The sequence below is a fragment of the Chinchilla lanigera genome, unplaced genomic scaffold (genome assembly GCF_000276665.1).
Source record: "Chinchilla lanigera isolate Chin_1 unplaced genomic scaffold, ChiLan1.0 scaffold00005, whole genome shotgun sequence".
In the NCBI taxonomy this organism is placed as follows: Eukaryota; Metazoa; Chordata; class Mammalia; order Rodentia; family Chinchillidae; genus Chinchilla; species Chinchilla lanigera.
In genome coordinates, this window is record NW_004955406.1 from 18,793,931 (window position 1) to 18,821,385 (window position 27,455).

Consider the following 27,455-nt stretch of genomic DNA (forward strand, 5'->3'; position numbering starts at 1 on the left):
TCTCACACCAGAGGGCAATCCTTAAAGTATTCCAAAAAATTGAAGAAAATGCGATTCTTCCGAACTTATTCTACAAGGTCAAAAATAGACAAGGGAACAAAAAAGAAAGGTGCATATCTTTGATGAACATAGGTATAAAAAATCCTTATGAAAATACTAGCAAATTAATCCAACAGCACATAGAAAGATTAGTGAATCAAGCTCAGTAACACATACCTATAGTCCCAGGTACTTGTGATGCAGGAGGACTGCTTGAATCCAAAAGTGTGAGGTCAATATGTTCAACAATAATGAGACCTTATATTTTTTAAAAAATTATTTACTATGATCAAGTGGGATTCATCCTTATTTTGTAAGGATGGCTCAACATACACAAACAAGTAAATGTGATACACCATATCAACAGAATGAAGGTCAAAATCCCTATGATCATCTCAATAGATGCAAAAGAGATATTTGGTGAAATTCAGCATTCCCATGATAAAAACTCCAAACAAATTAGATATTGAAGGAACATACCTCAATATAATAAAGATGATGTATAACAAGTCAACAGCTAACATTGTACTGAATATGGAAAGTATCTTTAACAAAACAATGATGTCTACTTTGACAAATTTTATTCAGCATAGTACAAGAAGTCCTAGTCAGAGAAATTATACAAGAGAAAGAAATAGTGGACATTTAAATTGGAAAGGAGAAAGTCAAATTGTCCCTGTTTGCAGATTAAATGATCTTGTATGTAGAAAACTCCAAAAAGACTCTACCAAAGAAAAAACCTAACAGAAACAATAAATCCAGCAAGGTTTCAGGTTACACAATCAAGAGAGGAAAATCAGTAGTGCTCTTTGGTATTAGGAACTGAAGAGAAATGATGAAGGGATTATTGCTTGGAAAGTACTGTAATAAGACACATGTTGTGCTACTGCTGTGGCTCTAAGGCCTTCCTCCTTCAGATGTCGACCTGTGGCAAATGGGACCAAAGAAAGAGCCAAAGAAAAGTCAAGAGCCAAAGAAAGTATAACTGGAGTGCCAAAGCTAAAAGATGAAATGCCACGAAGACTGGTTGAATGAGGGACCTAAAAACTGAGTATTGTAGATTCAGTTATAGGTTCTGGAAAGGAGCAACTCCTATGTCCAAGAAAGCAGCTGTTGTAATCTAAAGAAGAAATAAAAAAAAATCTCACTTATAATCGTTACAAAACTAAAATTTCTAGAAATAAATTTAACCAAGACATGAAAGTTCTCTACAGTGAAAGCTGTAAAACAATTATGAAAGAGGGGAAAAAGAAATGGAAAACCATCTCATGCTCAGGAATTAGAGAATTGGTATTGGTAGAATGCCAAAGTGATCTACAAAGTCAACGTAATCCCTATCAAAATATCAATGACATTCTTACAGAACTAGGGAAACCCTAATATTTGTATGGAGCTAAGGTAGTCTTGAACAAGTAGAACAAAGCAGAAGGTAGTAGCCTTTCTTACCTAAAAAATACTATAAAGCTATTGCAATTACTAGCATAAAAACATACACATTGATGAATGGAACAGAAGAGAAAGTCTAGAATTAAGCCCAGACTTTTCCAGATAAAGACACAACAGCAGCAACAATAATAACAGAAACTACTGACCAATATCCTTGATGAGCATAGATACAAAATTCCTAATTGAAATTCTCTCAAACAACCCCATAAAAAGATCATACACTATGATCAAGTTGGTTTCATTCCATGGATGCCTGAATGGTTCCACGTATACAAATCAATGAATGCAATACATTACGTAAATAGAATCAAGATTTAAAAATATACAATCATCTCTACAGATGCAGAAAAAGCCTTTGACAAAATTCAGCATCCATTTATAATAAAAATGCTGAAGAAACTATGTAGAGAAGGATCTTATGACAAAGGTTATATACAACACACCCTCAGACAACATGCTGAAAGGGGAGTTGAAGGGAGGGGAGGGGAATAGGAAAAAAGAAGAAGAAAGATGTACCATGTACAGGTACAAAAAACTTCCCATTTTCTTTTATTAACCAAGGATAAGTATAATTTTAAGACACAATATATATAGTACAAATGAACCCAAAATCATCTCGTATTTATGTAAGTGCAGAAATTCAAATGAAATAGTAAATATATTGTAGCAAAGATAGAAACAAAACACTTTAATCAAGTAGGATGTATTGTACAGAAATGCAAGATGATTCTGCATTGAGAAATCAATAACCAGGGCTGGGGATTTAGCTCAACAGCACAGTGCCTGCCTGGCAAGTGCAAGGTCATGAGTTCAATTCCTGGTTCCAGAAAAAACAAAAAACAAAAAAAGAAAAAGAAATAAATAACCATAATACACTTCATCAAAATATTAAGAGAAAGAACTGATAACATAAGAAATGTTGACATTTTTGTTAAATTTTGGTAGTTATTCCCAAGCTAAAGTTTAAATGAAATAGCCCTAGGAAGAACACCACTTAAATGCAATAATAAAACAACTTATCCAAGGCCAATACTATCATAAGTAGCAAAGTACTAAGACTTCATAATTAAAGTGAGGAAATAAATAAGGATCCCTTGTGTCAGTGTTTGTATTTAATATTTTTGGCAGTTCTAGGAAGTGTCATAAAGTAAAATAATTGATGTGAACACTGAAAAAGATACCTCTTTGCACTGATGATAGTTATACACTTAGAAAACTCAGCACTATGGATAAAAAGTTCAAAATTACTATGACAGTTTGTGTTTTTTATTTTTTTTGACAGGGTTTCACTATGTAGTTCAGACTGGCTTTGAACTCACTGTGTAGCCCAACCTGGCCTTGAACTTGCAGCAATCCTCCTGCCTCAGCCTCCTGAGTGCTGGGATTACAGGTGTGCACCACCATGCCTGGCTACTATTATCACAGTTTAGAAAGGAGACAGAAACAGAAACATGGAAAGTTAATAACTTTACTTAAGAAATAAAGTATGTAAAAGTGAAAATGGAAAGATATAATCCATTAATGATAAGAACTATAAAACCCTAAAGAATACACTTAACTATTAAAAAGGCAGTGCATCTATATGAACAAAATTATGAATGTTTACAATTTATAATTCTCAAAAGTATGAATTTTCATATTTATACTTCTCAAAAATTATGAGTTACAAGTTAATGCTGCATAATTTCAAAATTTAGAACTTATAAAAATACCAAGATGTCAAATTTTTCCCTTTTTTTTTGTAAGATTGTGTTTGTGATACATAATAAATACATTCATTATGGGGGACTTGGTACAGATACATACTGCATATTAATTCTTTTCACTTTTCCTTTTCCTCCCCACCCTTCTATATTTCCCCATTCCAGATTCCCTTCTCATCTCGATATAGTCTATCTCAATGTTTCCCATAATCTTTTTTTATGCTTTTAAAATTATTTATACTTTAGGTTTTGCATATAAAACAAATCATGCAATGTTTTACCTGTGTATGATTTATTCACTTAGCATTGTGGTCACCAGGTGCATTCATTTTCCTACAGATAACTCAAATTTATCCTTCTGTATGGATAGTAGTACTCCATTGTGCATATTCTGTGTACTGCATTTATTTTATCCATTCAACTGTTGAATGAATGGCACCTTCCAAGATTTAGCTATTATAAACATGGCTATGCATGTATCACTGTAATATGACATCTTTAACACTTTTGGGATGATTTCCAGAAGAGGTATAGCTGAGTTGAATGGAATTTCTGATTTTAGATTTTTGAGGAATCTCCATACTGATTCCACAGTGTTTGTACTACTTTACAGCCCCACTAACAATGTAGGAGGGTTCTTTTCCCTTACAATCTCCTCAGTACTTGTTTTTTGAGTTTTTGATGGTAGGCATTCTGAGTAATGGGAACCTATGTTGTTTTGAATTTGCTTTTCTCTAATGGCCAAGAATGTTGCACCTTATTTCATGTATTTATTGCCCATTTGTTCCTCTTCTTCTGAGAAATATCTAATCATTTAAATTGTCCATTATTATTGGGTCTCTTAATTTGGAGAGGCTATGTTTTTTATTATCTATGTATTCAGGATATTAGGGCTGCATCCAAGGAATAGCTGGCAAAAATTTTTTCCTACTCTGTAGGTTGTCTTTTTACTCTGTTCATTGTTTCCTTTGTGGTGCAGAAGTTTTTAAATTTAATATTTGTTGGTTCAATTTAGTTTAATTCCATTTGTTGGTTTTGGTGTTATTTGTTGTGCAACTGGGGCTCTTCTCAGAAACTCTGTGTCTTCTAGAGATTTACCTACTTCATTTTCCAGTAAATTCAGTGTTTCTGTTTTAATGACCAGGTCTTTCAACCATTTTGATTTGGTGGTGAGATCTTCTGCATGTGAATAACCAGTTTTCCCATTTAATAATTTTGTTAAAGTGGCTATCTTTTTCTGCAGCATATGTTTTTGGTTATTTTTTTTTTTTTATGGAAAAAACAAAAACATTTTCAAAACAAAATAATAGGAGTATAACAATAGTTAGTGCATTGCATATTGTTATCTTCAAAGTAGATTCTCAGAGTACAAGATATGGGCATAAAAATTCTCCATATGGGTAAGGCCCCACACACACACCATGGCAGGAGTGACCTTGAGCCCCAGACAGCTTCAGGAGCCTTGGTGAGCCATGACTCCCCCACCATCCTAGGAGTGACACGGAGCCCTGGACAGCCTCAGGAAACTCTACAAGCCCTGCCTAGCCCAACCCCCATCTTTGTGGAAGTGATTCTGATCCCATGACAGCTTTGGAAGCCTTGGTGAGCCACGCCTCCCCATCATGTGAGCAACACTGAGCCCTGGACAGTTCAGGGATCTGCAGTGAGTTGCCTCCCACCCCCACACCATCACAGGAGCAAAGCTGGGCCCTGGGAAGCTTCAGGAACAACAGTGAGCCACCCCCTCCAGCATCCCAGAAGCAACAGTGAGCCCCAGATAGACTCAGGAAACATGGTGAGCCCTGATCCCCCACCATTGCAGGAGTGACCCTGAGCCCCAAATACCGTCCGAAGCCTTGGTGAGCCATGCCCTGCTCCCCACCACTGTAGGAGCAACCTGCATCCTGGACAGCTTTGGGAGCCTTAGTGAGCTAAACCCTGCCCTCCCACCATCACATAAGTGACACTGAGCCCTGGACAGCTTTGGGAAACTCAGTGAGCTGTACCCCACCCCGCCCCCACAATCACAGAAGCAACACTGAGCCCTGGACAGGTTCAGGAAACTTGGAGAAATGCTGAGCCCTGATGAATGTCAGGAGGCTCAGTGAGCTGCACACCTGATGGTCATGGGAGCAACACTCAGCCCTGGTGAACTTCAGGAGTTTCAAAAATGAAAAACTAGAGAAGCAAAATGCAATCTCAGACCTCTAGTCCATCCAAAACTAGTCCAGGAGACATTGACATAGCAGAACTTGAAAGTCACACACCTGAAATTTCTGAAATGATAGCTACTGAATTAAAGAAAAAACTCCATCTGGCTATAGAGGGAATCAGATCAGAAATAATATGTCAAGTAAAAAAAAAGAAATGACAACAATAAATGAAAGAACTGCTCAGCACATCTAAAGAAGATATAGATAAAAAATAGAGGAGCTTAGAAAAAGAATGGAAACTTTGAATGAACAACATAAGAAAGAATTAGAATGCATGAAACATTCAAACAGATATCCAGGAAATTGAATTCCATTGAAAGCTGGCAAGCTGCTTAAACAAAATGGAAGATAGACTTTCAGACCTTGAAGACAGCATTGCAGCTAATGATCGTGAAAGGAAAGATCTCTTTAAAAAATTACCCACACCCAGGAAATAACAATCCAACAACAACAAAACAAAGCAAAGAAGAATAGCATAAGATTGATTAGGGTCAATGAGAAAGCTGGAGACAGCACAAATGGCATAAAAAAAATCTTCACAGAAATAATGGCAGAAAACTTCCTAAGTGTGGAAAAACAATTTGACATATAAATAAGTGAAGCATTTAGGACTCCAAATATTCATGACCAAAATAAAATTACACCAAGACATATAATAATCAAGATTCCAGAAATACAGCACAAAAACAGAATATTAAAAGCTGTTAGAGAAAAGAAACAGATCACCTATGAACAAAAGCCCATCAGAATCACAGCAGACTTCTCAACACAAACCCTCAAGTCAAGAAGGGCTTGAAGTGAAGTATTTCATGTGCTGAAAGAAAATAACTTGCTTATTGATGTACCCTGCAAAACTATTTTCAAAATTAATGGAGAAATAAGATACTTCCACGACAAAGAACAATTGAAGAAATTCACGACCACCAAACCAACCCTACAAAGAGTACTGAAAGACATTTTAGAAAGAGATAAAAATGATCACAACTTTAAGAACAACAATAGAAAGGGACCACAAAGCAGAACAAGCAATTAAACAGAGGGGAAATGTAGGAAACCAATAGCAGGAAAAAAACATGGCAAAGATAAGCCAATACATAGCAGTTATAACCATCAATGTAAATGGCCTCAATTCACCAATCAAAGGAAGCAGACTGGCAGAGTGGATCAAGAAACAAATCCAACAGTATGCTGTATGCAAGAAACACATTTAACTCAGAAGGAAATTCATAGACTGAAAGTCAAAGGATGGAAAACAATACTCCATGCAGCAGGAACCCAGAAAAAAGTAGGGGTAGCTATTCTATTTGCAGACAATGTGAACTTCAAACCAAGAATGATTGAAAGAGATAAAGAAGGTCACTATGTACTTGCTAAGGAAGAACTGTAAGAAGAAGAAATAACAAGCATAAATATGTATATACCAAATACAGGAGTGCCCAACTGTATAAGACAAATTTTAAAAGACATGGAAAATCAAATAAGCAATAAAACAACTGTAATGGGGGGTTTTAACACCCCATTGTCACAAAGAGATAGATCAATATATCAAAAAATCAGCAAAGAAATAAAAAACTAAATCAAGCTTGTGAAGAAATGGACTTGGTAGAGCTTTACAGAATGTTCCACCCAACAACAGAACACACATTCTTCTCAGCTGCACATGTGATGTTCTCCAAAATATACCATACAGTAGCACATACAACATGCTTAACTAAATGCAAAGGAATTGAAATTATCCCATGCATATTATCTGACTATAGTGCAATGAGATTGGAAATTATTGACAAAGGAAATCACAAAAACTCCATAAACACATGGAAATTCAATAACACCCTCCTGAATAACCAATGGGTCACAAATGAAGTTAAAGAAAAAATTAAACAATATTTACAATCAAACAAAAATGCAGATACAATTTACTGGAACCTGTGGGATGCAGTGAAAGCATTCCTAAGAGTAAAATTTATAGCACTCAATTTTTCACAACAGGAAGAAAGAACATGCACAAATCAACAACTTTATGCTGTACCTCAAGCTTTTAGAAAAAGAAAGCAAATGAAGCCCAAAACCCAAAGAAGGGAGGAAATTATAAAGATCAGAGCTGAAATTAATGTAATGGAGACTAAGAAAACACTACGAAGAATTAATGAATCAAAGAGTTGGTTCTTTGAAAGAATAAATAAAATTGATAACCCCGTAGCCAACCTTATCTAAAAAAGTAAAAAAAAAAAACAAAAAACAAAAAAAAAAACCAAATTGATGCAATAAGGAAGGAAAAGGGTGAAATCACTACAGATCCTATAGAAATTCAGATCATCAATACCTGCTTCAGAAATCTTTACTCTCAAAGGATGGAAAACACAGAAGAAATGGAGAGATTCCTACATACATATGAATTACCAAAGCTGAATAAAGAAGATATGAAAGTTCTGAATAACCCAATATCATTCAATGAAATTGAATATGTAATTAAAAACTTAGCAACAAAGAAAAGCCTAGGTTCTGTTGGATTCACAACTGAATTCTACAAGAAATTTAGAGACAAAGCCAATTCTTCTCAAACTCTTTAATGAAATTGAAAGGGAAGCAATTCTCCCTAACTGATTCCTGGAGGCAAGTATTATCCTGATAATAAACCAGAGAAAGACCCAACCAAAAAAGAAAACTAAAGGCCAATATACTTCATGAACATAGATGCAAAAATCCTCAATAAAATACTGGCAAATAGAATGCAGGAAATCATCAAGAACATTATACAGTATGACCAAGTGGAATTCATCCCAGGGATGCAGGGATGGTTCAATATATGCAAATCAATAAATGTAATACATGATATTAACAGAGCTAAAGACAAAAATCACATGATCATCTCAGTGAATGCAGAAAACACTTTTGATAAAGTCCAACACTCATTCACGATAAAAAGCCTACAGAAAGTTGGAATAGATAGTTTTTACCTCAATCTGATAAAAGCCACCTATGACAAACCAACAGCCAATATCATACAAAATGGACAAAAACTGAAAGCTTTCACTTTAAAATCAGGAATAAGACAAGGATGTCCATTGTCACCTCTCCTATTCAATATAGTTCTGGAAACATTAGCAAGAGCAATTAGACAAGAGAGAGAAATAAAAGGAATATGATAGGAAAGGAAGAAGTGAAATTATCATTTGCAGATGACATAATACTCTACATAGAAGACCCCAAAAACTCCACAAAAAGACTTGTAAATTTAATAACCAAATTCATTAGTTTAGCTGGATACAAAGTAAACACTCACAAATCAATAGCATTCCCATACACTAACAACAAACACACTGAGAGAGAAAGTAGGGAAACCACACCTTTCACATTAGCATCCAAAAAATGAAATAGTTAGGAATCAATCTAACAAAGGCAGTAAAAGATCTATACAATGAAAATTACAGCACTGAAAAAAGAGATCAAACAGGATTTCAGAAAATGGAAAGATATTCCTTCCTCATGGATAGGAAAAGCCAACATTGTGAAAATGGCCATACTCCCAAAATTGTTATTCAGATTCAATGCAATCCCAATTAAAATACCATTTGTATGCCTCACTGATCTAGAAAAAACATTCTTAAAATTCATCTGGAACCAGAAGAGACCTAGCTAGTATAGCAAGGCAATCCTGAGCAACAAAGGCAAGGCAGGAAGCATCACAATCCCTGACTTGAAATTGTACTACAAAGCTACTGGTGATAATATCAGCATGGTACTGGCAAAAAAACAGACCTGAGGATCAATGAAACAGGTTGGAAGATGCAGACACAACTACAAAGACACTCAGCCACCTTATCTTTGACAAAGGAGCCAAACATGTGCAGTGGAAGGAAGATAGCCTCTTTAATAAATGGTGCTGGTGAACCAGGATTTCCTCATGCCAAAGACTAAAATTAGACCCATGTCTATCACCATGCACTAAACTGAAGTCAAAATGGATCAAAGATCTAAGTATTAAAACAGAAAAACATTACAGTCTGTGTCTCTGCTCTCCATGCACCTGACACAGCCAGGAGATACTGGCTCAGAAGGCCCACAAACCACTCACTAACACTGGGGTTCACATTTGGGCCCTCCCTGCATGTGCCCTGCACTGCCTGAGGTATTAGATCAGGTGTTCCATGTACTGCTGACACCGTGGTTAGCATCTGGGTTTTGCACGTGCCCTGACCTCCTGGAGGTCACAGAAACAGGTGGTCCTTGATCACCACCAGTGCAGCCCGAGTCTGGCTCTTGTGTGCACCCCAAGCTGCCTGGAGACATGGAATCAAGCAGTCCATGAACTGCTGGCTCTATAGTTCATGTCTAAGCTCTGCCTGTGCCTTGAACTGTCTGGGGATGCAGAACCAAGTGGTCCATGATCACGCCACCAGTGCATCCCACTTCTGGGTCATATGTGTGCCCTGAGCTGCCTGGGGACACTTGAGCAGGTGGTCTGCAATCCACAGACATCATGGTTCGTGTCTGGGACCTTGGAGAACTAGGTACACTCTGCCAACCACCAGAAGACCCCAGAGTGAACAGCCCATCTCAGTGGCCACTGAGGGGCCAGTCTGATCACAAGGACAACTAGGGATGGTTGCAAACTTTGCTTGCTTTGCTGCTCTGCCTCTGGCATCAAACATGACAAGATGAAGGACTAAAATGCAATCTCAGAACTCCACCTCACCCAGAATAAGTCCAGGAGATATTGACATAGAAGAACTTGATAAACACACAACTGAATTGCTGAAATGATTGCAATGGAAGTAAAGAAACAACTCCATCAGGCCATAGAAGACATCAGATCAGAAATAATGTCTCAGGTAAAAAATGAAATAACAACAGTAACGAAAGATTTGTTCAGCACATCTAAAGAAGACATATATAAAAAAATAGATGAGCATAGGAAACTGATGGAAACGTTAAATGAAAAATACAGGAGTGAACTAGGATGCGTGAAACAACTTCAAAGAGATATCCAGGAAATAAAAACTTCCACTGAAAGCTAGTAAAACTGCTTGAATGAAGCCAAAGACAGGATTTCAGTTGTCGAAGACAGCATGGCAACTAACAATCGCAAAAGGAAAGATCTCTTCAAATTAACAAGAAACCAGGAAAAATTAATTCAATAGCTGCAAGACAAGGCAAAGAGAAATAATGTAAGACTAATAGGAGTCAATGAAACAGCAGGAGGCAACACAAATGATATAAAGGGAATATTTGCAGAAATAATAACAGAAAATTTCCCAAGCATGGAAAAATATTCTAATGTATAGGTAAGTGAGGCATATAGAACTCCCACTAGTCATAACCAAAATAAAACTACACCCAGACATATAATAATCAAGATCCCAAACATACAGCAAAGGAAGAGAATATTAAAAGCCACTAGAGAAAGAAACATATCACCTATAAAGTAAAGCCCATCAGAATCACAGCAGATTTCTCAACACAAACTATCCAATCAAGAAAAGCTTGGAGTGAAGTATTACATGTCCTGAGACAAAATAGCTTTCACCCAAGATTGATGTATCCTGCAAAATTATCCTTCAAATTTAATGTAGAATGGGGCTGGGGATTTAGCTCAGCGGCAAAGCGCCTGCCTGGCAAGTGCAAGGTCATGAGTTCGATTCCTGGTACTGGAAGAAAAACAAAAAACAAAAATGAAAAACAAATTTAATGTAGAAATAAAATATTTCCACAACAAAGAACAACTGAAGAGCTTCATGAGTACCAAACCAACCTTACAAAGAGTACTAAAAGATATTCTAGACAGGGGACAAAATGACCATAATTTCAAGAACAACAATAGAAAGCAACCTTCAAGCAAAGCAAGCAATTAAACAGAGAGAAAAAGTAGGAAACCAATAGCAAGTAAATAACATGACAAGGATAACCCAACACATTATCAGTTATAACCATTAATGTAAATGGCCTTAATTCACCAGCCAAAAGAAACAGACTGGCAGAGTGGATTAAGAAACAAAATCCAACAATATGATGTATACAGGAACAGCCACAACCACAAACACACTCAGCCACCTTATATTTGACAAAGGGGCCAACCAAGTTCAATTGGAAGAAAGATAGTCTCTTCAATAAATGGTGTTGGAAAAACTGGCTTGCCACTTGCCAAAGACTGAAAATAGACCCAAGTCTATCACCATGCACCAAACTCAAGTCAAAATAGATCACAAAACTCAATGTTAAAACAGAAACAGTAAATCTATTGGAAGAGAAAATAGGTAAAAGTCTTGAAGACATAGGGGTAGGCAGAGAGTTCATGAACAAAAACCAAACTGCATGGGCAATACTTCAAAGAATCAACAACTGGGATCTCATCTTACTGAAAAGTTTTTGCACATCTAAAGAAATCACCAGCAGAGTAAAAAGAAGACCCACAAATTGAGAAAAAATTTTAGCTGACTGTCCCTTAGACAAAGGACTCCTATCCAGAACATGCAGAGAATTAAGGAGCTGGGGATATAGCTCAGTGGTATAAGCACCTGCTTGGCAAGCACAAGGTCCTGAGTTTGATTCCCAGTAAAAAAACAAAAACAAACAAACAAAAAACACCTTAGAGAATTAAAAAACATCAGCCCTCCCAAATTTAAAGATCCAATCCAGAAATGATCATCTGAGATGAATACACACTTCTCAAAGAAATACAAATGGCAACTAAATACATGAGAAAATGTTCAGCATCATTAGTCATTTGAGAAATGCAAATTAAAACAACACTGATTTCATCTCACCCGAGTAAGAATGACTATCATTAAGAAATCAACCAATAACAAATGCTGATAAGGCTGTGGAGAAATAGGAACTCTTGTCCACTGCTGGTAGGAATGCAGACTGGTGAAACCACTGTGGAAATCAGTTTAGAGATTCCTCAGCAAACTAGATCTAGAAATCCCATTCAACCCAGCTAGTCCCCTTCTGGGTATTTTCCCAGAAGAACTGAAAACATCATATCACAGCAATATATGTACACCCGTGTTTATAGCAGTGCAATTTGTAATACCTAAATCATGGAAGCAACCCAAATGTCCATCCACTGAGGAATAGATAAAAAAGTTGTGGTATTTTTTATATAATGGAATATTATTCAGCTATAGAGAAAGATAAATTCGACTATTTTATAAGTAAATGGTCACAACTGAAGACCATACTCACAAGTGAAATAAATCAAACCCACACGTGTAAACAACATATTGTCTCCCTAGTGGAAGAACCTGAAAAGTGAATAAAATTAGGAGGTATGATAAACATTGTGAAATGAAAGGAAAATGCTCAAAAGTAAAGAACAACTGGGATGGGGGAAAAGAGAAAAGAAAGAAGGGGAAAATTATGGTTTTTTGTTTTTTTTTTTTGCTTTTTTTTTTTTTTTTTTGTTTGTTTTTTGTTTTTCTCCGGTATCGGGAACCGAGCTCACGACCTTGCGCTTGCCAGGCAGGCGCTTTTGCCGCTGAGCTAAATCCCCAGCCCCAGGAAAATTATGTTTAAATGTATATACAGGATAGCTAACATAGTTGTATTACTGACTTTTATTGCTTTATTAAAAGGAACAGTTAATGATTAATTATTTGACCAATCTTATGTCTATATTTATTTTCCTGAGTAACCACTTTGAAGAAATCACTATGTAATACAACAACCATTCCTATCCTTGTCTGAATTTCAGTATTGCTTGTATTGTGCTTGTGTTATTTTGTAAATGTGTGTGTGTGCATGTTTGATATGTTTTCGTGCTTTTATTTTAAAAAATGAAGATAACAATATGGAATACAGTAACTGTTGTTGATCTCCTATCACCTTGTCTGAAGCTCTGTATTGCTTCTATTGTTTGGGTGTTGTTTTGTTTATATCTGTTTGTTAATGTGTCTTCATTCTTTATCTTTAAAAAATAAAAAAATAAAAAAGTAAAACAGAAGCACTAAATCTGTTGGAGGAGAAAGTAGGTAAAAGTCTTGTAGACATAGGTGTAGGTAAAGAGTTCATGAACAAAACCCAAACTTCACGGGAAATGCTTCAAAGAATCAACAACTGGGATCTTATCTTGTTGAAAAGCTTTTGCACAAAGAAATCACCAAGAAAGTAAAAAGAAAACCCATGAATTGGGAAAAAATTTTAAGCTGACTGTCCCTCAGACAAAGGACTGCTACCTAGAACACATAGACAATTTAAAAAATCAAACCCCCAAAACTCATAGACCCAATCCAAAAATGGGCATCACAGATAAATACACAGTTTTCAGATGAAGAAATACAAATGGCAGACCCACAGAGCGGCTTGCAGCGAGGGTCCACACCCGAGGGCTGTCACATTTCCCAGTCAAACGTGGTTGCAGCCCCTGTTGGGAAAGAACTGATCCCAGAGAGGTATCCATGCAAAGGGATTTTTACCCTTCCTCAGAGGCCAGACAGCTGCCGCACTCCAGCACCTTTGATCGAGCAAGCAAGGGAAGGTAATGAGAGGTCCTCAGATCCCAGAGAATGCCATGAGAGGAAAAGGAAAGGGAAGTTTTGAAGATTCTATCTCCCACAGACATAGGAATGAACAGGACAAACCAGTAAAGAGCCCATCCAGAGTTGTCCAGCAGACATATGTCAGATTCAGTGCTGAAAGAAAATAAAAGCAGAGTGCCAGATGTGGTGGTGCATGCTTGTAATCCCAACACTGGAGAAGGTGTGACAGGTGAATTACTGTGAGTTCAAGGCCAGCTTGGGCTACATTGTGATTTCAAACCCAGCCTGAACTGTATAACGAGACCTTGTCTCAAACAAAAAAGAAAGAAGAAGGAAGGAAGGAAGGAAGGAAGGAAGGAAGGAAGGAAGGAAGGAAAGAAGGAAGGAAGGAAGAAAGAAAGAAAGAAAAGAAAGCAAGAAAGCAAGAAAGCAAGAAAGCAAGAAAGCAAGAAAGAAAGAAAGAAAGAAAGAAAGAGCAGAGTGAATTCTTGCTGACGTATCAGACCAGGTAATCTCAAAAACAAAGACATTAAAAGGAAAGAAAACCACTAAAAGAAGCATAGATCATGAGCATAGATCCCAAAATCACCACCAAAATATTAACACATGAATTCCAACAATATGTAAATTCATCACATCAATAGGCTAAAGAAGTAAAAGATCAAGTGATTGTACCAATAGATGAAGAAAGGTCTTTTACAAATACAACACTAATTCATGATTTAAAGAAAAAAACTAGGAATAGAGGGCACCTTTTTAAATTTGATAAGAATACTTACAGAATAACTATACCTAACATAATGTCTTATGTTAAGAAACTATATGCTGTCTCCTGAAGATGAGGGACAAAACAAGGAGGTCCCCTGTCACCACGAATGTATGAAGACCAAAAGAGAAAAAGAAAAGTATACTAATTGAGGAAGAGAATAAAACTTTTTGTTCAGAGATGATGTGATTGTGTAGAAAACTCTAAATAATCAGGAACAACAAAACACTTAGTCTAATAAGTGATTAAGCAGGGTTGCAGGACATAAGGTTAGTACTCAAAAGTAATTATTTTCTAAGACCAGCAAGAGACAATTGTAATCTGAAATACACCATTTACATTTGCACCAAGGAAAAAAATACTTAACTATAAATATAACAAATATGTATAAGATCTACATGAAAAACTATAAAACTGATAAAAAAATATAAAGAACTAAATAAATGGAGAGCTTCCCATGTTTGTGGTTTGAAAGACTCAAATTTGTCAGCTATCAGTTCTTCCCAACTTCATTTGTAGATTCAATGCAGTTCATATCTAAGTCACAGAAAGTTATTTTGTGAATATCAACAAATTTATTCTACAGTTTATGTGGAAAAGCAAAATTTCAGAATAGCCAACATAATATTGAAGAATAGAGGTAGACGATTGATATTAAGAAAGAAAAGAAAAACTAACACAGATCTTACACCTTTCACAAAGACTAAGTCAAAATAAATCATAGACCTAAATGTAATGTGCAAAATTACAAACCTTTTAGAAGAAAACAGAGATGCTATCCAAAGCTTAGGCACCTTGTCTAGTGATGGGCAGCAAACTCACAGTAAATGAACCTCTGTGAGTCACTGGTCACTGCTGAGGCCTATATTGGACTGTGAAGCTGTGACACCTCAAAGGACAAGATAAAGCCACAGCTGAGGACATCTGTCTCCAACCCCAATTAACTTAAGGAGACTATAGTTGCAGGCTCCACACTCCTATAATAAATACAAACCTAAAGATAATTCTCCTGATTAACATAATTGACTACTTGGGAAAATTCTCCCAGGTTCCAGCTCAGATTCCTGGTTTTTTTTAGTATCCCCCCTCCATTTTTGTAAGCCAAATAAATATGGGCTGCCCAGAGAAATCTTTCACTCTGAAGTTAAACCTTATGAATGTAACAAATGTGGAAAGTCTTGCAGCCAGATGGCTTACGGTGTTAGGCATCAAAGGACTCATACTGGAGAGAAACACTATGACTGCAATAAAAGTGGGAAATCCTTCAGTCAGAGCTGTTACCTAGCTGCTCATCAGAGAATCCACATTGGTGAGAAACCCCATGTAATCAGTGTGAAAGATTCTTTAATTGTAGCTCTCACCTTATTATCAGAGAACTCATACTGGAGAGAAACCATATAGGTGCAATATATGTGGGAAAGCATTTAATAAGAGTTCTTCCCCTGTTGTGAACCTGAAAAACCATACTAGAGAAAAACCCTACAAATGTAATCATTGTGAGAAGGCCTACTGTAAGAACTCACCCATTATTATTCATTAGAGAATGCATAGTGGACAGAAATGCTTCAGTGCAGTGATTGTGGAAGAGCCTTCAGTGGTCACTCAGCCCTGTTTCAGCACCAGAGGAGTCACAGTGAGGAGAAACTGCCCTTAAACTGATTAGAGTTTTCTTTTATTAGTATAGTTGATAACACTTTGAAGATACCGTATTAATATAAGCAAGAGGGAAAGATTTAAATTAAGAGTTCAGTTAAGACTTTCCTCTCTATGATTCACTGTGAAACTTAGGAATGAAATTAATATGTAAATGCTTACAGCAGTTTTATAGCCGTCATTCAACATCAGATAATTAGAGAAGAAAACTGAACACCCCATGTGGCCTCGAGGAATCCCTACCTCAGTAACATGACTTGGGAGTGAGGCAGCTTTCAGCACATGCTCTTACTGATTTTATAGGTAGACCAGTGTGTGTCACTAAGGGAAAACCCTATGCCAAGAATGGTGTTTGACTGGAAATGGTTTTTTATCAGGCTGGAGAACTGGGTGAAGACATTCACATTTTATGCATAATTTTAGAAATGCAGATAGATTTTCCTATTGTAAGAGGAGGATCTAGGTGCTAGAATAAGGAACACTAAATTTGAATTTAAGGAAGAAAATAGTATATATTGAATTTGGCATTTACTTTTGATCAAGATTAACCTCCTTAGGAAACAATTAGTCAATTAGATTACTAATGGTGGAAGGGTTGTCTGTAGAAGTCTGAGGCCGATGTTGTTGGCACAGAGGTGACAATAAATTACCCAGTGTCATTGTCTTTTGTGTGTTCATTACTGCATTGCTGGACAGTTAGTCTAACTTCTTTTAGGTGATCTGTATAAATTACACAGTAACTGTGGACACTGCATCAGTATACATAACATGAAGGAATAAAAAAGATACAGAAATGTCACCCCATATCTACTATAGCAGATCTAAAAGTGTGCAAGGATAAGGATCTGATACATTCATGGAGAAATTAAGAAGCCAGTTAATTTAAGAGGTTTTTTTTGTTTTGTTTTCTAAGCATAGCACATACCATGTGCTAGGCTTTGTTTTTAATATTTTTCAAATATGAGTTTATTCAGTTCCTTTAACAGTATGAAGTAGGTACTGTTATCATCCCAGGTTTATGAATGGCAAGGCTGAAGTGGAAAAAGTGGGGTACCTGCCCCAGGACCACTGCTAACCCGCTGAGACTATGTGGGTTCATAGGCCATGTTTTTAACCACTGTCATCCTCATTCTCCAGTGATACATTTCCCAAATGTTTTCCCTTTTTTGTTCATTGTTTGTAGAATACAGATTTGATAATAAAACTCAAGAAAATCTCAAAAAAAAAATAAAAGAAAATGACCATGCTCATATTTTATATTTGTGCATTGGATTATCTTTTGAATGAATAAAGAAGAAAAAGACTGATATGAAAAAAGAAATAAATGCTCAGGAAACTAGTCAAGGAAAGTGTGAGAAACAAGAGTCATGAGGATTTCATTGTAGTGTCATCAGAACTATAAACTATTGCCTACTAACCAGTGTGGTAATTGGGTAGAAAGAAAACAAATTTATGAGCAGAATAGAATCTGAAAATAGATACCAATATAAATGAGACTCCATTTCACCAACTTGGTGAATGGATCACTTAATAGTGTTTGCACACATAGTTCCACTTTTATACAATAAAATCTGCACGAAATTGGAGCTTAAATCGAAAAAAATCTGACAAATAGTTGAAATCTACAATACTGAAGAGGTTTTCTAATGTAAATATAGTAAAGAATATTAAGAGTTCACAGAGGACCAAATACAAATGACATCAAAGAAAAAATAGAGTGATAGGCTGAGTAATGGTCCTCCAAAGATGTCCCTGTCCTAATCCTCAGACCCTGGGAAATATTACCTTAAATATCAAAAGAGATTTTGCAAATGTGACTAAGTCAAGGCTCTGAGATGTGGAGATTATCCTGTACTATCCAAGTGGACCCAGCCTAATGTTCCCAGCTGAGGAGAGTCAGAGGGAGATAATGCTATAGAATAGTAGAGAAAAGCAACATTGCTAGTTTATGTTGTTTTAAGCCCCTAAATTTTTTTTCCTTTCAGATCTTTTTTATTTGTTTGTTTGTTTGTTTTTCTTGCAGTACCAGGAATCAAACTCATGACCTTGTACTTGGGAGGCAGGTGCTTTTGCCACTGAGCTAAATCCCCACCCCCTAAGCCCCTAAATTTACGATACTTTCTTGTGGCAGCAATAGGCAGCAATAGCATAAATAGAAAAGTTGCTTATGTTCTATAAGTTTGGGAAATGCAATTTAAATTAGTGGTAGAATAGCATTATGAGCTAGAATTAAAAAATACATTGATGGTGGTGAAGTTGGAGTGGAGGGTGAAAAGTAAAGCACAAACATAGCCAAAGGAAAAGTGAAAGGCTTGAACCATCAGGGAAGCCACCAGATAAATCTTTTAGAGTTTTAAATGCCTATGCTCTTTGGTACTGCAACTTAGAAACACTGGTGGTTGGTGCTAAAAGTAGGAGTGTTATGGCAGCATGGTCAACAGTGGCAAAGACTCATACACTGAACAAGGCTTGTACATGGGGGAGTAACAACTAAGACATAAAGGAGGACACTAGTTTTTCAAAGGCTGCAATGAAGTTCTATCAGCAGGGTTGATGAGATTTCCCCATTTATGTGTGAGTTAGAAAAGGGAGATTTAGAAAAGAGATCATGATATGATATGAACTGTTTCTTTTTTCATTGCCTTTTATAAAAATTTAGTAAAATGCATTTTAACCATTTTTTGATATTTTTATTTGTTTGAAACAGGATCTCACTACACAGTTCAGGCTGGCCTTGAATTCACTATGTAGTATAAGCTAGTCTCAAATTCCCAGTGGTCTTCCTGGCCCAGCCTCCTGAGTGCTGGGATTACAGGGATGCACCATTGTGCCTGACTCCATTTTAACCAGTTTTTTTTTTTTCTTTTTTCAGTACCAGGAATTGAACTCACAACCTTGCACTTGCCAGGCAAGCACTGTGCTGCTGAGCTAAATCCCCAGCCCCACTTTAACCATTTTTAAGTGTGTAGTTCAGTACACTAAATACATTCATATTGTAAAATCATGATTGTCTTGTGAAATTTCAATTATGATAAAAATACGTAAAATTTCTATCTTAACTGTTTTTAGGTGTGCCATTTAGTAGGGTTGAGTATGTTTATATTGTTGTTCAACAGATCTCCAGGACATTTTCATCTTGCAAATATAAAAACTTTATACTCATTAAACAACTCATTTCTCCTTCTCTCCAGTTCCTGGCAACCACCACTCCAGTCTACATTTCATGAATTTAATTAACCTAGGTATCTAAAATATAGTGGAAGACACTCAGGATAAGTAGAATCATACTTTTTTATATAGTGGCTTATTTCACTTAGCACAAAGTCCTCCAAATTCATTCATGTTACAACATACATGATACAGGCCTCCTATCTAGGGCTGACTAATACTCCATTATATGTGTTTTACCACACACTACTCATGCATTTAATGATGAGTAGTCACCAAAGTTGCCTCCACCACCTTGCTGTTGTGAACAATGCTACTATAAATGTAAATGCACAAGTGTTGCTTTCCATTCTTTTGGGTATATATCCAGATATGGGATGCTGGGTTATGTGATAATTCTGTTTTCAATTCTGTGAGGAACTGTGACATGGCCTTCCATAGTACCGACACCACCTCACATTCCCACTCAAAATGTATAAGCCACTAGCCTCTCTGAATCCTTACTAACACTAGCCATTTCTCATTTTGAGAATAGCTATCCTACTCGCTGTGTAGTGATATCCCACTGTGACTTTGACTTGCATTTCTCTGATGATTTAGCAACGTCAACATGACTTATGTGTAACATGTCTACATAATATGATCGCACAGGCTTGTGGAGAAAAGAGAAAGGACACATCAAACTTCCATGTGGATTTCATTGTGAAGGTGGGGCTAAAGTTTGAGAAAGAGGTTGAAAAGGAAATTGAGACAACAAGGAAAAGGAGAAATGACCTGCTCTAAAGTAAATATATATATAATCCATGGACATTCATACACTTGTGTAAAAGCAAATGTGTATTTATGCTTTAAAAAGTAAATAAAAACCTGAATATATGGTCTGCAGCTGAAAAAAATCACAAAATTGAGGCTGAAAGGACAGTCAAAAAAATATGAGATTTGAAGGTGACTTGGATGGGCTGATTTTCAGAGGCATGTATACTATCAGAAACTATCCCTGATTGATTGGATGAGATTTAACTCTGATTTGGTGATTACTTGTTCATGGTTGATGCCATAGTTAAAGAATTATCAATCTTCTCCTGTACATTTTGAGATTAGGAACTTTTATGCTCATATTGCTGCTTTCCTGTATTTGTGAGTTCCTAGCTTTTCTTCTTCTCTGAAGATTTCTCTTTGGAATTTCTCACAATGATGGGTCTATTGATGATTTCTCTTAGTTTTAATTTTTCTTCTTATTTAAAAGTTATTTTAGGGGCTGGGGATTTAGCTCAGCGGCAAAGTGCCTGCCTGGCAAGCACAAGGTCGTGAGTTCGGTTTCCGGTACCGGAGAAAAACCAAAAAAACAAAAACAAAAAGTTATTTTATTTATGTGTATAAACTCTAATTTGGCAGTGATTTTCTTTCAGTGCTTTATCCAATCTGTTATTAAGTATTCACTGAATTCTTAATTTCAATTACTGTATTTCTTAGTCCTAGATTTTATCAACTTCTAGAATTTCTAGTTCTTTGCCAGTATTTTCCATCATGTCATTTGATAACTTCAATCTTTTTTTGTATGGGGAATGGAACTGTTATGGTTTGTGTCTAGATGTCCCGCTCAGATCCTCATGCAGTCATGTTGCAGGCTTTTAGATTTTTTATTGATGCCTGGCCCAATGCTGGGATTGTGGGTGTGAATGCTACACTTTCCCCTGGGATGGGTAGTTTGCATACAGTAAAAGGGAGGGAAAGAGCTTTGCTGGCTGCCTCTCCTCCCTATTGTTGCTTTTGCTGTTTTTCCGCCACCGGTAACTGTTGCCTTCTGCCATGTGCCACTCTACTTTGGAGCCAGCCAAGTATGGACTGAAACCTTCACAAACTGTGAGCTAAATAAACCTTTCCTTCCTTAACTTTGAGTATCAGGTATTTTGTCTCAACAATGAGAAAAAAGCAACCAAGACATGAAGTGAGGACCTTGCACTTACCAGGCAAGTGCTGTGCCTCTGAGCTATATCCCCAGCCCACTTCAATCTTTTTTGTTGTTGTGAAGGATTGAACTGAGGGCTTCATGCATGCTAGGCAAGAGCTCTACCACTGAGCCATAACTTCAAAATTTTAATTACAGTTCATTTTAAGTATCTGTCTGATAACTGGATAATATCTGGTTTTCCTACAGGATTTTTTTTTTACTGTCTGTGTTTTGCTGTGATTTTGAGCCAGTTCTTTTGCGTAGCTTTTTCTCATTGAATATTAGACATTTTGTGTGAAAAGTTCTAGACTTAATTTGAGATTCTGGATGATATATTCTACAAGAATAATTTTTTTAAACTTTTTCTTCAGGCAAGTTACTTAGGTAGTAGCAGAACAGCAACTTAATTCAAACAGGAATGGAGTTGAAATGTCTGGCTTTCTACTTTGTGAGGGCTGTTCTTCTCCTACTCTACCTTTATCCTTAAGGTATAGTGAGTTTCAGGAGTTCAGAAGTCCTAGGTAAAACTCTGGGGTGTTTACCAGAGCCTCTGTTCCTCAGCAGATTAGCTTCCCATGAGAGATACTGGAAATACATCCTTTTAAACCCATAACAGATGTTAAAAGTCCACTAATCACTTTTATTCATTATATCATGTATTTTTTACAAAGCATTCCTATTAAAGAATTCAAGGCAATCCTGACCTGTTGATAATCATTGTTAAATATAAAACTACTGTGCATGGAAAAACACAATTATAATTTTGCATAGTAACAATAATATAGTTTTACACAAAATGACAATTCTTACCCATAAGCATATACAATGGGTAGAAAAAATGAGGTAGCAACGGTTTAAAATTCATGAAGAAGTCAACTTATTAATGATAATGAAATTAACAGGTCATTTTGAATATTCCTAAAAGATCAAATTTACTAATGAATGCCATGAAGATATTTTCATTAAAGATAAGAAAAATATTTGGTCTTGAAATTATTATACTTTAAAACTCTAAAAAGGGAGTATTTTAATTTCTTATTTTGAAAATGAGATAAGACAAAGAGAGGGTATTTTTCTGGGCTCTAACAGTGAATCAGTCTACTGAATCAACATTAGGATCTAAATTGTCTTTGTTATGGACTAAAAAATTGGAAAATTTATGAAAGCTGACCAATGATCTCAAATAACTTGATAATCATATTTATTCTAATTTCTTTTATTAGCTGTCCCATAATCATTTAAGTGCTATTTATCATCATTATCATCTTTGCAGAGTAGTTTATGAAATTTATGCCTTTTACCAAACACTATAACAATAGTTTCTGAGTATAATGTATTTGACTCTCAACTGAGAAAATAAGAAATTTGGTATGTAAACTCATCAAAGAACTAGTCTATTAGTCATGAAAAACACAAATTGCACAGCACTTATTTACTAGACATGTATTTAAGAACTATTCTTTTGAAGGTTCTTTACTAGGCCAGCTGTAGAATAATAAAAGATCAAAGAAACATAAGTCATTGCCCAGTTGGATAATTTAGGATTACAGAATTAATCTAATAAGTATTCCTAATGCCTTCCTCACTTTCCTAGGTGTGTCTAAAATTATTGCAAGTTTGATTGGTTCCCTTGAATTCTGTTCTTTCAAGTTGGAAAACCTCTCGGAACATTCTGAGACGCATCTTGAAGAATGGGATGGAGTTAATGAAAAAATCAATGAAATGAAATCTCAGTTGGATTCATTATTAAGTATTTTGGTCACTGCTTCACAGTGCAAGGACACGGAATCTGGCTTGTAAGTTTCCATAGCTGTCTTTCTTTTTGTGAGAATGTATTTTAAAGCTTTATTGGAAGAAAATTCACGTGCCGTACATACAATTTACTCTTTTAAAGTATACAATTTAGTGATTATCAGTGTATTTACAGAGATGGGCACCTGCATTCAATTTTAAAACATAATATCATCTTCAAAAGAGGCTTCATAGCCAGGTGTGGTGTCACATACCAGTTTTAAAGTGTCTCTGAGGCAGGAGGATTGCAAGTTTGAGGCCATCCTGGGTAGTGTAACAAGACTTTTTCTCAAAATAAAATAAAAAGATAACAAGGGTTGGGGATATAGCTCTGGGTTCCCTGGGTTCATTCCCCAGGACCTCAAAAAGGAAGGGGTTAGGGAAAGGAAGAGTAGAATAGTTGGAGAAGGAGGAGGAAGGAGAAGAAAAAGAAGACTAAAAAGATCTGTATGTATTAGCGATTATCCTATATATTAGTAATATTTTGGGTACTGTTGCAAAACACTAGGAAGTGGGTGGATTATAAAGCAGAGAATGCATTTAGCTCACATTTTAGAGGTGGAAAGTCTAAACAGCATAGTGTCCTCTGGCAAGGGGTCATCATGATATGGGAATGCAAAAAGCAAGAGGCAGAGATCATATAGCAAGACAAGACAGATGGGTCTCACTCCCTCTTTTCTTTCGTTTTTTAATTTTAATTTTTATTCATACATTTTTGCAGTGCATAATTATTACATTCATTGTAAAGTCTTGATATATAGGAATCATACAGCTTAAACTTTTTTTATCCCCTTCCTCTGCCTTCCCTCCTCAGTCCCTCTATCTCCTAGTCTCCTTCCCTTTTGCAAAAAAAACTATCTCCCTGCTTCCTATCTTTTATTTTACTCTTTATTTATACTTTGGTTCCTCATATAAGAGAAATCATGCTATATTTAAGCTTGTGTGTCTTATTTGTTTCACTTATGTCTTGGTTACCTTTCTCTCATTGCTGGGACAAAATACCTGATGCCCAAAATTAAGGAAGGAAAGGTTTATTTCGCTTACAGTTTGTGGAGGTTTCAGTCCATACTTGGCAGGTTACAAGGCAGAGTGGCACATGGCAGAGGGCTACAGCTCATGGCAGCAGAAAACGCAAAAGCAATGGACAGACATGTGCTTTCATTTCTTCACAGATACACTTCACAGTGGAAATTACTGATCATATGAAAGTTCTAGCTTTAATAATTTTAGGGATTTCCAGACTATTTTACAAAGTGATTTTGGAACATTTATTTATGCTATTTTATGTTCTCACATATGTGAGATATGTATGAAGGTTTTGACTTCACATACTTGCCAACACTTATCTGACTTTTTGATTATACCTGTACTAGTGGGTGTGAGGTAGTACCTCACTGTGGTTCTGATTTATATTTCTCTCATGGTTAGTGATGTAAAGCATTGTTTCATGAGCTTATTGGCCATTTGTATATTTCCTTTCGGGGGAATATCTATTTAGATCATTTGACTTTATTTTAGGTGAGTTGTCTCTTTACTATAGAGTTGTAAGAATGAGTTATGTGTTCTGAATACAAGTCCCTTTTCAGAAATATGAATAGCCAACATTTTCTCCCATTCAGTAGGTTGTCTTTTCACTTTCTCAATGATGTCCTTTAGAAGAAGTTGTTAGTTTTGATGAAATCTAATTCTTTTCTTTTCTCCTTTCCTCTCTCCCTCCCTTCCTTCCTGCTTCTTACTTGTGCTTTTGAAATCACATTTAAGAATCCTTTACCAACTCCATCGTGAAAATTTACTCCTATATTTTTTCCTACAAGTTTTATGAATTTGATCTTACATTAGGCCTGATCCATTTAGTATATGGTGGGAGGTAAGCATCCAATTTAATTTATTCCTTATGATAATTGTTCTACACCATTTATTGAATAGACTATTATTTCCCCATTTAAAATATTGGCATCTTTGGTGAAAATCAGTTGGATATAGACATGAATGTATTTCTAAACTATTAATTCAGATTGATCTATATGTTACCCTTGCACCACTAACACATGGTCTTGCTTAGTTACTTGCCCCTGTCTGGCCGCAGCAGGTCCAGGAGATTCCTGCAGGAGGAAACAACACAGGTGAAGAGACAAATAACAGACACCAGAGGTCCTTCTGGTGGGCCAGGGGGGCAAGGCGCCTCTGACACAGAGAAATGTTTTTTGCTTTATTATATACTTTGACAATTACATATGAAACTCTTAGATACAGTGAAGTTTTTATTTTAGCTACAGATTCAGACATGGTTGACCAACCGTCTAGCCATAACCCCAGTAGGAAATCAACTTTTCTAAAGCACATAAAAGAAAGCAAAAAGATCAAGGTGTTCTTGATTAAGTATAATTTTTCACAGAATTGTTCACTTGTCTACTGGACAGCAGGACCCACATTTACAATATCTCCATCTACAGCCAGTCCAGCACACACAGGCGTTCGCGTAATGTTTTCCCACGCACTGAAGCCCACCCAGCGCTCCCCTCCCGCTCCAGTGGGTGAACATTGCCACACAGGAGGTAGGGGACTGACGCAAATCTCTGTGGTGGCTTTTACTTCCCCTTTCAATCCTGGAGGGATGCCTTTTATCCTGGGCTCTGATTCCTTAACTACTTTCAGTTCTGATCCTTCAGGTTCCCAACCATCCTTTATCAATAGCACAATGAATATCTGGAAAGCTATGATTAATAGAGAGTAGAGAGAGAGGCTGCACACCTGTCCTATGCAGTCCCTGCTTTGCAGGAACCCGCTGCCTGACTTTGTCAAGGAACTGGCATTGGAAGGTCTCTGGCAGTTACTTAGTGTTAAGTTTTAAAACTGAGAGATATGAGTTCTCCTAGGTGACTCTTCTATTTCAGGATTGCTTTAGTTATTCTTCCTCTTTTTTTGAGACAAGGTCTCACTTTGTATTTCAGGCTGGCCTTGAGCTCACTTTGTAGCCCAGGGTGGCCTTGAACTTGCAGCAATCCTCCTGCCTCAGCCTTCCAAGTGCTGGAATTACAGGTGTACACCACCATGCCCAGTTGTTTTAGTTATTCTTTTATGTTGCCAGTCTGTACAAATTTTTAAATAAATATTGCTTTTTGTGAATATGTCAAGTAGCCTTCTGTAAAAGATTTTGTTGGATCTGTACATCAAGACAGAGATATTGTCCTTAAAAAATGTGACATATTCTGACAAATGAACACAGGATTTTTTAAACAACTATTTGGATTGTCTTTAATTTTTTTCCATTATATTTTGTGGTTTTCTGAGTAAAAGTTGTAAATTTCATTTGTTAAATTTATTCTAAAGTATTTTATTTTTTACATTATTTTATATTCTAAATAGAATAAGAATTAGAATTGTTTTCTAAATTTTATTTCAGATTGTTTATTCCATGCATATAGGAATACAGTTAATTTTTGTAAATTGATCTTCTATCTTGCAACCTTTCTAAACTCATTTGTTAGTTACAATAACATTATGGAAGAATCTTTAGTATTTTTCTATACCTAAAATCGTGTGGTCTGTGAACAACAGTCATTTTTCGATGTTGATGCCGTTTGTTTCTTTCTCTTGCCTAATTTCCACAGCCAGAATCTCAATATATTGTTAAATAGAAACTGCAGAAGTTGACATACTTTTGCCCATTCTTACAGGGAAAGCATGCAGGCTTTCACAGTTAAATGTGACATTAAGGGGCTGGGGATTTAGCTCAGTGGCACAGCGCCTGCCTGGCAAGTGCAAGGTCGTGAGTTTGAGTCCCGGTAGTGGAAAAAGCAAACAAAAACAAAATGTGATGTTAGCTGTGGGTTTTTCATAGATGTCCTTGATCAGATTTAGGAAGTTTAGTTCTATTCTTTGTTTGTTGAATGGTTTTATATGAACTTTTGTTGGATTTTGTCAATAATTTTTCTGATCTATTGAGATGATCATATGAGTTTTGTTTTTTATTCTATTCACTTGATGTACTACATTGATTGTTTTTAAACAATCTTCTTTAAATCATTTGTTAAATCAACCTTGCTCTCCTAAAATGAATTCCACTTGGTCATGGTAAATTTGTAAGTTGCTTAATTCTATTTGCTAGTATGTTTTTGAAAATTTTGTAACCATATCCTAAAGAGACATTGGTCTGCTTTACCTGTGACATCTTTGGTGTTGTATCAGGATAGTAGTAGCCTAGTGAAACAAATTGGTAAGCTTTCCTCCTCCTATACTTTTTGGAAG

The 27,455-nt window shown here is 36.2% G+C and overlaps 1 protein-coding gene across 8 annotated transcripts in view; it reads left to right on the forward strand.

The window, feature by feature from the left end:
* The window catches only part of Axdnd1 (axonemal dynein light chain domain containing 1), a 141,881-nt gene that overhangs the window by 76,548 nt on the left and 37,878 nt on the right, over positions 1-27,455 (forward strand). For all 8 annotated transcript variants that reach the window (XM_013521187.1, XM_005374958.2, XM_005374956.2 and 5 more), the window contains one exon: positions 23,011-23,212. In XM_013521187.1, coding sequence (XP_013376641.1) covers positions 23,011-23,212 — 202 coding nt within the window. The remainder of the gene's footprint in view (positions 1-23,010; positions 23,213-27,455) is intronic.